This window comes from Heptranchias perlo, chromosome 12 (assembly GCF_035084215.1).
Source record: "Heptranchias perlo isolate sHepPer1 chromosome 12, sHepPer1.hap1, whole genome shotgun sequence".
Taxonomy (NCBI): Eukaryota; Metazoa; Chordata; class Chondrichthyes; order Hexanchiformes; family Hexanchidae; genus Heptranchias; species Heptranchias perlo.
The window spans coordinates 9,412,335-9,425,071 of NC_090336.1; the positions used below are offsets into that span (position 1 = coordinate 9,412,335).

At 48.4% G+C, this 12,737-nt stretch overlaps 1 protein-coding gene across 1 annotated transcript in view; it reads left to right on the forward strand.

The window, feature by feature from the left end:
* The window catches only part of pdhx (pyruvate dehydrogenase complex component X), a 205,286-nt gene that overhangs the window by 22,785 nt on the left and 169,764 nt on the right, over positions 1-12,737 (forward strand). The window contains exon 2 of the mRNA XM_067993632.1: positions 2,334-2,417. Coding sequence (XP_067849733.1) covers positions 2,334-2,417 — 84 coding nt within the window. The remainder of the gene's footprint in view (positions 1-2,333; positions 2,418-12,737) is intronic.

The window sequence follows — 12,737 nt, forward strand, 5'->3', positions numbered from 1 at the left end:
TGACTCCAGCCACTGGAGAGTTTTCCCCCTGATTCCCATTGACTTCAATTTTACGAGGGCTCCTTGGTGCCACACTCGGTCAAATGCTGCCTTGATGTCAAGGGCAGTCACTCTCACCTCACCTCTGGAATTCAGCTCTTTTGTCCATGTTTGGACCAAGGCTGTAATGAGGTCTGGAGCCGAGTGGTCCTGGCGGAACCCAAACTGAGCATCGGTGAGCAGGTTATTGGTGAGTAAGTGCCGCTTGATAGCACTGTCGACGACACCTTCCATCACTTTGCTGATGATTGAGAGTAGACTGATGGGGCGGTAATTGGCCGGATTGGATTTGTCCTGCTTTTTGTGGACAGGACATACCTGGGCAATTTTCCACATTGTCGGGTGGATGCCAGTGTTGTAGCTGTACTGGAACAGCTTGGCTAGAGGCGCAGCTAGTCCTGGAGCACAAGCCTTCAGCACTACAGCTGGGATGTTGTCAGGGCCCATAGCCTTTGCTGTATCCAGTGCACTCAGCCGTTTCTTGATATCACGTGGAGTGAATCAAATTGGCCGAAGACTGGCTTGCGTGATGGTGGGGATATCGGGAGGAGGCTGAGATGGATCATCCACTCGGCACTTCTGGCTGAAGATGGTTCCAAACGCTTCAGCCTTGTCTTTTGCACTCACGTGCTGGACTCCGCCATCATTGAGAATGGGGATGTTTGCAGAGCCTCCTCCTCCCGTTAGTTGTTTAATTGTCCACCACCATTCACGACTGGATGTGGCAGGACTGCAGAGCTTTGATCTGATCCGTTGGTTGTGGAATCGCTTAGCTCTGTCTATAGCATGTTGCTTCCGCTGTTTAGCATGCATGTAGTCCTGAGTTGTAGCTTCACCAGGTTGGCACCTCATTTTTAGGTACGCCTGGTGCTGCTCCTGGCATGCTCTTCTACACTCCTCATTGAACCAGGGTTGATCCCCTGGCCTGTTGGTAATGGTAGAGTGAGGAATATGCCGGGCCATGAGGTTACAGATTGTGCTGGAATACAATTCTGCTGCTGCTGATGGCCCACAGCGCCTCATGGATGCCCAGTTTTGAGCTGCTAGATCTGTTCTGAATCTATCCCATTTAGCACGGTGGTAGTGCCACACAACACGTTGGATGGTGTCCTCAGTGCGAAGACGGGATTTCATCTCCACGAGGACTGTGCGGTGGTCACTCCTACCAATACTGTCATGGACAGATGCATTTGCGACAGGTAAATTGGTGAGGACGAGGTCAAGTAAGTTTTTCCCTCGTGTTGGTTCGCTCACCACCTGCCGCAGGCCCAGTCTAGCAGCTATGTCCTTCAGGACTCGGCCAGCTCGGTCAGTAGTGGTGCTACCGAGCCACTCTTGGTGATGGACATTGAAGTCCCCCACCCAGAGTACATTTTGTGCCCTTGCTACCCTCAGTGCTTCCTCCAAGTGGTGTTCAACATGGAGGAGGACTGATTCATCAGCTGAGGGAGGGCGGTAGGTGGTAATCAGCAGGAGGTTTCCTTGCCCATGTTTGACCTGATGCCATGAGATTTCATGGGGTCCAGAGTCAATGTTGAGGACTCCCAGGGCCACTCCCTCCTGACTGTATATCACTGTACCGCCACCTCTGGTGGGTCTGTCCTGCCGGTGGGACAGGACATACCCAGGGATGGTGATGGAAGAGTCTGGGACGTTGGCTGAAAGATATGATTCTGTGAGTATCGCTATGTCAGGCTGTTGCTTGACTAGTCTGTGGGACAGCTCTCCCAATTTTGGCACAAGTCCCCAGATGTTCGTAAGGAGGACCTTGCAGGGTCGACTGGGCTTGGTGTTTTGCCGTTGTCGTGTCCGGTGCCTAGTGGTCCGATGCCGGGTGGTCCGTCCGGTTTTATTCTTATATGCTGTACCTATGCCTCTCTTCATATTCTCTACCTACCCATATTTATCTATCGGCTTTAAATAATTATCCATTCAAATCCATATGGAGGATTTAGCTTGAGACTGTGTAATTGTGGGGAAAATGAGAGAGATTTTGGGGTGGAGCGAATGAACAGCAACATTTCACAGAAAAACAAATTGAGTTATGGAACATGATCCCAAAAAGCTGATTAAAATTCCCAAAGTCCTTTGTAATAAAAAGGAATTTAATTTGTTCAATGACTTTGGTCATAGCCCTCTATTTAGGTCTGTTTCTCAGTTTTACTTTGTTTATTTGAGTTGCCAGCAGTTTTGAAGCTGTTCATCAGCTTTACTGAGTTTTCCAGGTTGGAAGATTTTCTTACTCTTTGCAAAAAAGAACCCAGCAGTTAATAAATTTCTTTTGTCTCCTGTAGGTGTTGCTCCAGTCGAAGTGTTGATGCCTGCACTATCACCAACAATGGAAAAAGGGAATCTTGTAAAATGGCTGAAGAGGGAAGGTGAGGCATGATATTAGTGACTAAGTCTCTTGGAAGTACAAGTTTTATAAAATAGAAAAATGAACTGTTTTTGAAGCTTGAAGTAGCATTTGTGCCCCAATGGCCTCTTCTCTTTGCCCTCCCTCCCCCAAGTTTAAGGGATCATTGAGAAGCATTGAATTATGAATCGAGAGGATGCAGAATTCTGTTTTTCGGAGGTCATCAGCGTACTGTTCTGAAGCTGTAGTGTTTGTATGTCTGCGTGTGTATATAATGTGTGTTTAAATTAGGGAGCATCCTCTGCTAGCACTATATGCTTTGTGCACTCTATGCTTTAAAACCAGTGTCACTCACCCACATTTAACTTAAGTGATACCGAATGTTATTTTTAGAATAAATAACATTAATCATACCATTAGGGGGTACACTGGCCTATGGTGAGATGGTAAATCTCTGACTTTAGCATTTATGTATCCACCATTTAACCCCATGATTTTTTTCCTTGAAAGTATTTCTTCCCTTTCTGTTTTTGGGTTGCTCCATCTTGCACTATAAGATGGCAGGCGAGCTTCCAGGCCTCTGCCTGATCTACTTTCAAACTATTCATTAGGGGATGGGTAAGAAAGGCCCATGTGATTCTGTGGGACTTTTATACCCCACCCCATCTGTGCCTGGTGCCTTCCATGGTGGCAGGGTTGTGACTGGTAACTTGCTGTGTGGATGGTATCAGTATAAACCCAAGACCTGCCGCTAGGCTGCTCCATCACCCCCTGTCTTTGTTGAGTGAAGTGAACTGGAAGAAAGGATACTTCACACCAAATTCTCTGTGAGGTAAAGCAGGTAAATATTAGCAGCAAAATAATTGGACTAAATGTTGGCATCTTTCTAGCAAGTAGCTGCCATGGACAGTATTGTGTTTTCTTTTCAGCTGTACAGGATTTTCAATTTGCTGAAAGTGTTTGCAGAAATGTTATATTGTCACCAGCACCTTCATAAACTCTAACTGTGGAAATTGGGTCTTATTGTGGGTCTGAGGAAATATAACCTGATTTTCTATTTCTCAAATGAGCCAAATTTGGATTATTTAGGAATGAAAGTGTCACACTGGAGCTGGAGGGTGAATCTGTCTGAGGTTCGAGATTAAGGCCTGTTCTTAGCACGGTGGATCTAACCTTTGGCAAGTACCTAGTGGGGAAAAAATGAAAAATTCTAATCCAAAGCCCCTACTTTCAGGATTATAATTTAATCCAATCCAAGGACTGGGTTCATGACAACAAGAAGACCACCACGGTACTGGTATTATGGTTAAAGGCAAAATAGATTTATTAAGCACATCACAGTTAATACAAAGAAAGTGATACTTAACAAAGAGAAATAGTAACAGTCTGTTCCTTTAAATCTTGGAAGTATCCCTCCAAGTGACTGCGGTGCGGTCTCTCTCTCTCTCTCGCTGTGTTCTGTTGACTGAAGAGTTCTCTTCTTCCTCGCCGGAATCTTGTGCCCCTTCCTCAGCTTTTGAGGTCTCTTCTTATACTCTTTTTTTCAGTCTATGTGGCAGTTCACTATCACATCCACATCTCTCAGCCTTACCATTAATCATGTCTCTCACCCTTTAGAAGTTACATTCGAAGCCACTCCTGGTACCATCTGTGCCTTGTTGTTACAGACTTAACAGTACCTTATCTTAGAGTTACATTGCCAGCCTTCACAGGACACCATTTGTCTAAACAAACTTCTATTCACTAGCTTGTGGGGGCTCGAGATGGAGAGGCCTGAGCCTGGGTGACTCCCTGATCATTACAGCCCATCCTCCCTCAAGCCTGTGATTTTTCCCAAGGTCTGTTAATTGTCACTTCAATGCTATCAGCATTCTGTTAGTTTTAATTGCAAACTTGACTATAATAACCATCATGCATCCTTCTCGGCCCACCAGCCCTTTCTTATTGAGTACACGTTACATGGTTCATACTATATTAATACACAGTACAGTTTACATTTATAGATACATCGATTCATAGTACATTTCATTCTACTTCTACTATTGATTATAATTATACTAAATTATATCTGTTATCGGGTTAATTCTTACAATTCCCTAACGTGAGGGTGAGGCATTTATGCCGATCCCTCATACTTCATGTGAATATATTTTAGATTCCCATTTTTGCTCCTTTCTATTAGGTCTTGGGTTCTTATCCCCCCCTAACTGGTCTCTCATCTGGTGCACTAAGTGTTTCAAATAACATGTATAGGAAACTAGACAAATCAGGACTAATAGCTGGGCCACTACCAACAGGTGCGAAAGTGTTCTGATCCAGGGGGGAATTACTATGTTTGACCCTATGTCCCACCAATGTGTAGTGTCCTCTACCCCTGGGATCTCCTTAGCCACTTCCTCATTTCCCTGTTCCAGTGTGTAATAGTTAACGTTGGGAGCTGTTAATATGCTGTAATAAAGACGTCAAGGTCTAAGGTAACTCGGGGATATCATATCCAAATTTCTCAACATAATCCTCCAACCTTATATCTAAACTGTCCTTCCTTTGCAGTACTTGCTGTTCGTATATGGCCATTACCAGGAGGGTTTTTCCCCCTACTCTGAGGGTCTCTGTAGTTGTCAAACAGTAAGTTCCTGGGCTGATTGGACATCTCTGTGGCCTGTGGTAGTAATGATGCTCGAGTGTAGTGAATCAGTACTTTCCTCTCCATACGTAAGCAGTGCGGGTTCTTATATCTGATGATCCTGTCACTTCCATGATGCAGTTTAAGCCTTTCTGATTCTAATCAAAACCACACATTTCTTTAGAGTGACCGTACAGATCATAGGGGCAGATCAGGGCGTCCTCACCTATACTGCATCCCTCTAGGTTTGGCTCCACCCACGTTAGTTCTTTTAACTGGACCAACCATTGCGGTGCTGTTAGGAATCAGCTAATGGTGTCTTTCCTTACTACGCCTATATTGTCTGTTCTGAACAGGGGATTGGGTCTGGTTCGATTCATGAGACTGGGAATTTGCACTATTAATCCTAACAATTTTTGATTCCCTACCTCGTGGCACTCATGTTTAACCGGATAGACTTTAATCAAACTCCTAATTTTGCATAGTTGTGTATCGTCCTGATAACGGGACAGCCCTGACAAATGTCGGTTGGTTACCCATGTTGGGAGGTGCCCTGTATCAATACTTCCTAGGTTTTTCCGTGTTTGTTCTATCAACCAATTCCCGTACATGACACAGACGTCGTTAACAGCAGCTTTATCTGAGGCAGTCCGGTCTCCCCTTATAAGGTCGTTGATTCTATGGGCATTTAATTCTATGGCATGTATGATATCCCTCAGGTGTACCACCATTACCTGGTCCTCCCTCAGCTCCTTTCTTTCTTATGGTATTTTCCCCTGCTCAAGATGTCTTTTTAGGCTTTCCCTCACATCTCTCAGCTGGATTTGTAAAGCTGCTGAGTCCATAGAATTAATTACTGAGGTGGCAGTATTAAAGCCTGTGAGACTATCATTCCCTTTTATGCCGGCTCTGGCTGTGATTCAACTCCGGGTTGACAGAGTCATTGGGCCCGATTTTACCAGGGGTGCGGGTTCCCGGCGGATGGGCAAGCGGGCGCGTTGGTAACGCGCCCGGTGAAATTAGTGGGTTTCCCGCGCGATCGCAGCAGGCAAACCACTAATTGGATCCACTTACCTGCTCCTCCGGGTTCCCCGCTGCTGATCTGTGCGTCTGGCGGGCTGCGCATGCGCAGTAAGATCTGTCAGCTGGAGGCGCTCTATTTAAAGGGGCAGTCCTCCACTGACAGATGCTGCAACAAATAGCAAAAATTACAGCATGGAGCAGCCCAGGGGGGAGGCTGCTCCCAGTTTAATGATCCCTCACCCCAGGTATCAATACATGGAGTGAGGAGGAGGGGGAGGACAGAGATCTTCCACCTGGCGGGCGGGAGGAAGCGGCTTGCCTCTGCCACCAGGAAGGCCTGGCTCGAGGTGGCAGAGGTGGTCGCCTGCGCCACCAACATATCGCCCACCTGCACACAGTGCAGGAGGTGGTCCAATGACCTCAGTAGGTCAGCCACAGTGAGTACACGTAGTCTTTCCCCTACACTCCGTCTGCCACATCACTGCCCCCACCCCACATCTCCTTCTGCACTGCCAACACTACTCTGTCACATCACCCCTCATACCCACTCAAAGCCCATCCTCATCTTACCTGCACCTACTCACCTCGCCAGTACTCGCCCAGCCACTAACACGCAACCCAATCCTCATACAATCTCATGGCTCTATCCCATACTCACCCTCTCGTGCATCTCTCTCACGGCCAGCCTCACTCAACCTGCCACTACCTGTGCTGCAGCCATAGGGCATGCATCACATATGTGCAGTAGGCAGCGTAAGGCAAACGTGTCGTGAGCATGAAAGGGATGCACAAGGGTGTCTGAGGGTTTGTCATGGTTCTTACTTCTATTGAATTTCAGAACAACTCACATCACACATTCTATTGGCACCACTACTGCCATGTCTTCGCGAATCCTGTCCGGTTTGTGCAATAATGCCCGCTCCTGGGTATCACTATGAGGACCCACCACTGATGCCACCCAGTGTGTCACTGCAGAGTGGGTGTAGGTGTATTTCCAGGGCTCTTCTGTGCAGACGACTGAGAGACATCGGCGATGTCCCCGGTTGCACCCTGGAAGGCTGTGGAGGAGAAGTTCGGGAGGGCAGTGGTGACTTTGACAGCGACAGGTAGGAAGATGGTGCACGGGCCAGCCAGGAGCAGCTCGGCATGAAAGAGGCTGCAGATGTCCACGGCTGCATGTCGAGTGACTCTGAGCCTCCGTGTGCACTGCTGCTCAGAGAGGTCCAGGAGGCTGAGCCTCGGTCTGTGGAACCTGTGGCGAGGGAAGTGCCCTCTGCGACGCATCTCTCTCTGCGGTAGCCCTCCCTCCTGCTGTACAGGTGGATGTGTCACAGCACTGTGTTGTGGAGCTCCACGTGTCAGAGGTGGATGGCGTGGATGGCGAGGCTGGTGATGCTGTTCGCCCTCCGAGGAGGTCATGACTGCAGTTCCGGCGGCCCCCATCCACAATATGTACATCTGAGGGGGTCCGCAAGGTAGGTACATGACTCTGGACCCCGGGGTAAGTGTGCAGGTTGGTGACTTTTCTTGTCAGGAGGAGGGTGGTGGAGGCCAAACTTTGTCCCAAGTGACAGAGTGGCCTCCTGCAATGGGTGAGGGTCTCCCTCCCCCCCCCACCCCCCACCTGTCAAATGGACCTTTGCAGCTGCCACAGGCTGACAGCTGCAACACGTCCATTCGATCTGGGAGTGTATCCCCCAGTGTGGGAAACAGTCCCATGTTGATCCAAAATCACACACAGCCCCTTAATCAGGTCAGTTAATGACCTGAAATAGCTAAGTAAATACACTCAGGTGGCATCCCGCTGGCTTTAATTGCCTGCGGGATTCCCACCAGCGGGGGTTGCGTGCGCACGCCGGCGCGTCAGCGGGGAACCCGGAAGTGGGCGGGATCCGTTCGGGATCCTGGATTTCGCTATTTTCGAGGCCCACCCGCCGAGAACGCACCCGATAGCGGGTGCTAAAATCGGGCCCATTGTCTTTCTTATCGAGGACAAACTTGATGCTCTGAAACTGACCATTGTCATGAAAACATCCCTGGACCGCATCTTCAAATTCTATCTGCTGGACCGCACATCCATCTGGTTTAGGGTACTCCTATTTGCCCCAAGCTTTAAAGATACGTGCCACTGCTCTGTCTTCCCTCAGGCTGGGTCTGATGTGGGTCCCTACACATGAATATTGTCCCCTGTGCTTTTTGCACCATCTCGGCCAGCATATTTGAATGGATTCCTCACTGTCAACGATTATGGGGCCCTTTAAAGTTTCTTGCACCTGTTCCCATACTTTGCCATTCTTTTTCAGGAATTTCCATAGGCTGGGACCTTGTCGTTCTCGTAATGGGCACCTCATGCATAGCCCATACCCCTCCTGTACTTTCCACTCTTTCACCTGTTCAAATGTAATACCACATCCCACCTGGAAATCTGTTACCGCATCTTCGTCCCCATTGTCCCTTTTTTTTTTATTCGTTCATGGGATGTGGGCATCGCTGGTGAGGCCAGCATTTATTGCCCATCCCTAATTGCCCTTGAGAAGGTGATGGTGAGCCGCCTTCTTGAACTGCTGCAGTCGTATAGTGAAGGTTCTCCCACAGTGCTGTTAGGAAGAGAGTTCCAGGATTTTGACTCAGCGACGATGAAGGAACGGCGATATATTTCTAAGTCGGGATGGTGTGTGACTTGGAGGGGAACGTGCAGGTGATGTTGTTCCCATGTGCCTGCTGCCCTTGTCCTACTAGGTGGTAGAGGTCGCGGGTTTGGGAGGTGCTGTCGAAGAAGCCTTGGCGCGTTGCTGCAGTGCATCCTGTGGATGGTACACACTGCAGCCACAGTGCGCCGGTGGTGAAGGGAGTGAATATTAAGGGTGGTGGATGGAGTGCCAATCAAGCGGGCTGCTTTGTCCTGAATGGTGTGGAGCTTCTTGAGTGTTGTTGGAGCTGCACTCATCCAGGCAAGTGGAGAGTATTCCATCACACTCCTGACTTGTGCCTTGTAGATGGTGGAAAGGCTTTGGGGAATCAAACCTCTGACCTGCTCTTGTAGCCACAGTATTTATGTTTTTGGTCAATGGTGACCCCCAGGATGTTGATGGTGGATGATTTGGCAATGGTAATGCCGTTGAATGTCAAGGGGAGGTGGTTGGACTCCCTCTTGTTGGAGATGGTCATTGTCTGGCGCAAATGTTACTTGCCACTTATCAGCCCAAGCCTGGATGTTGTCCAGGTCTTGCTGTATGTAGGCTCGGACTGCTTCATTATCTGAGGGGTTGCGAATGGAACTGAACACTGTGCAATCGTCAGCGAACATCCCCATTTCTGATCTTATGATGGAGGGAAGATCATTGATGAAGCAGCTGAAGATGGTTAATTCCCAATGTAAAATTCCAATTACTTGTCTCCTTATATGTCTTAGTGTGTCGATGCCCACCAATGACCTGTGGTTCTGTTCCAAAATACGAAGGTTGGGTACATTTATCGCCTGAAAAGGCTGCACAATCTGATTCTTGATTCTCTACTTGATGTACGCCCTGGAGTATCAGTATCAGTGTAAGAGTCCACAGTTTCACCCTGTAAGCAGACCAAGCATAATATCTTTTAATCCTTGACAGTTTTGATCTGGTTAATGTGAAACCACTTCAGCTTTGGTTCCCCCTTTGCCCCATACGGAACATTCAAAAGATAGATGGCTGGGTTCAGCTTATCCACAATACGGTGAGGCCCTGTCCATTTAAGATCAAAAGAATGCTGTTTCGGGGAGAATTTCTGTAACATAACTTTATTTCCAATCTCATTCTCAAATGGTCTGACCCCTTTGTCCAAGTATTTTTTTACCTGTTGTCGTTGGCCATATTGATTGCCACTAACTGGTTTACCTTGTTGATATGGTCAATCAGAGCCTAAATCCACTTCTAACTACACGGTTGTAGTTTCAGAGGGGTGTTGCTACCCAAGGTTACATGACCTGGTATGCGCATTTGTCTCCCTATCATTGTCTCATATGGACTGATCCCTGTTGTCTTGTGAGGGGTAGAGTGTATGGCCGTCAGGCACAGGGGCATCATGCTAGCCCATTGAGCGGGGTGTTCTGTACACATTTTGCGTAACAGTGTTTTTAGTGTCCTATTGCCTCTTTCCATAATTCCAGATGACTGTGGATGGTGGGCAATGTGTAATTTATGTCTAATCTTTAGCATCTCCTGCAGAGCAGTAAAGATTTCCCCTGTAAAGTGTGGGCCCTGGTCACTATCCACCTGAACTGGTATTCCCCATCTACAGAACACCTCGCTCAATAAGATCTGTGCCGCTGTGCCTGCCTTATTGTTCCTGGTGGAAAAGGCTTCTATCCACTTAGTAAATTGATCAACCACCACGAGGGCATACTCGGAATTGCCCTGAGATTTGGTAAAGGGACCAATGAAGTCAATCTGTATGTGTGTCCTCGGCCCGTCAGGGGGAGGCTGTAAACGCAGAAAGGCACGGTTAGAGCAGGCTGGGGGGTTGAGTTGCAAACAGGGTAGACATCGATTAACGAATCGCTCAATGTATTCTGCCATCCCCGGCCACCAACATACATTGCTCAGTTTTTCCAGTGTGGTTTCAGCTGAATAGTAGCTGGCCGTGGGATGGGAGTGGAAAAGAGCTAACATGTCCTCCTTAAGGTCTGGGGGAAGACAAGCAATCTGGACACCATCTGGCTTCTGGTACGTCAGGAGCTGATGGTAGCTGTTGAAGCACCATCGACTCAGCCCAGGCGGTTGGCCTCAGTAGTGGCCGTTCCTCTTGATGCCACGCAATTACAGTGGCATAAGGGTCATGGGCCAACTGTAACTCTGGAAGATCAATCGCGGTTGCTTTAGTGACCGCCCCTACCCCGAGCACACTGGGTTTACCCAGCACCCAATCAGGGACAGTAAGGCCATCAATGGCCAACTCTTTAGCCAGCTGATGAGCAACTTTATTACCCTGGGTGTGAGGGGAGGAATCTCTCTGATGGGCGGCTATCTTCCCGTTATGACATGGGGAGTCTCGCTCCTGGAGCACCTGTCAAAGCTTGCGGAGGAGGTCCGAATGTAATAGGGGCTTACCATCTGAAGAGCCGTATTCGTTCTTAATATAGAGGGGCAGAGCTACAGCGGCATTGCACACATAACTACTGTCTGACCAAATGTTAGTTGCTTCATCCGCCGTATAATGAAGGGCCAGAATTACTGCAATCAGCTCGGCCTGTTGGGAGGAGTGGAGAGGGACCTTAAACTCCATTGACCAATAGGGGGCAGTTATGTCTACCATCGTACACCCAGTGTAAGCTTTTCCATTTATGTGATCGGATGATCCGTCCACATATACACTGCGAGCGTCAGGGATAGGTTTTGACTCAATAAGACCCGCTGCTGGATCCATTGCTGGTAATGGGCACTGGTGCGGGCTTTCCTCGTATGCTAGCATAAGCGGTAGGAGGGTTGTTTGTTTAGGGGTTATTTCCAGATCCCGTTGGAGTAATTCTAACGTCCATTTACTAATCCGCTGCGAGGACACACGAGTGTCACTTGGTTTCAATAGTAAATTGAGGGGCTTGTGTGGCGAGTGTAGTATCAGCTTCTGAAATCCTGTGATATACGTAAAATGATTAACCGCCCAGAAGGTGGTGTTCACATGCTGTATACTGAACTTCCACGCCTCTCAGGATCCTAGATGTGGATGCTATGGGGTGTAGTTTACCATCCACTGACTGTAGCTGACTCAGAACAGCTGTCAGGCTAGCGGCGGTGGACTCCACTTCCAAATGAAATGGCTGAGTCTGATCTTGGGAGATAAGGGCGGCGGCCTGTATGGTAGCCTGCTTTAAGGCTCCCACTGCCTGTGTGTGTGTCTCATCCCATACCTGTCGAAGGTCCTCCGGGCCGTCTCCCTTCAGTAGTTCGTACAGTGGTTGCGCCATTGCTGCAAAATTTGGGATAACATTTTGTTGATACCCTATCAGTCCCGTGAAGGATGGTAATGCTGTTATAGACCGAGGTAACGGTAATCGCTGGATGATGGCAACCTTCTGTTCATCTAGTCGGAGTCCAGTCGCTGAAATCTTGATGCTGAGGAAGGCGACTGCCTCCTGCACGAGCTGCGCCTTCCTCGGGTTTATTTTTAACCCAGCCTTCTGTAACAAAGTTAACAGTTCATTCAACAGCGTTAAATGTTCTGGGACGTCCTGCGTGGCCAGGAGGATGTCGTCCACATATTGCAAAAGGGTCGCTGGTTTCGAGAACGCCTGTACTATCCGAGCCGTATATTGATGAAATATCGACAGCGAATTATGGAAGCCCTGTGGCAGGCAAGTGAACGTATAACTCTGTCCCTCAAGAGTGAAAGCCAATTTATATTGGTCCTCCCTAGCCACTGGAATACTCCAAAAACCATTCGCGATGTCAAGGGTCGAGAAAACTGTAGCCTTACTGGGAACCGAGGTTAACCGAGGGGCTTGGCTAACCGTGTGGCTCTGTCGAGGGGTAGCCTTATTCAACATCCTGTGGTCAATAGTGAGTCTCCAAGACTCATCCGGCTTCCTAACCGGCCATATGGGGGAATTGGTAGTAAAAGTCCTTTCCTTATCACCCCCTGCTCTTCCAGTGAGGCAATGACTGTTTGCAAATACGGAATACTCTCCCTTGGAATCGGACACTGCTTACGGGCTCGGTGTGGCGG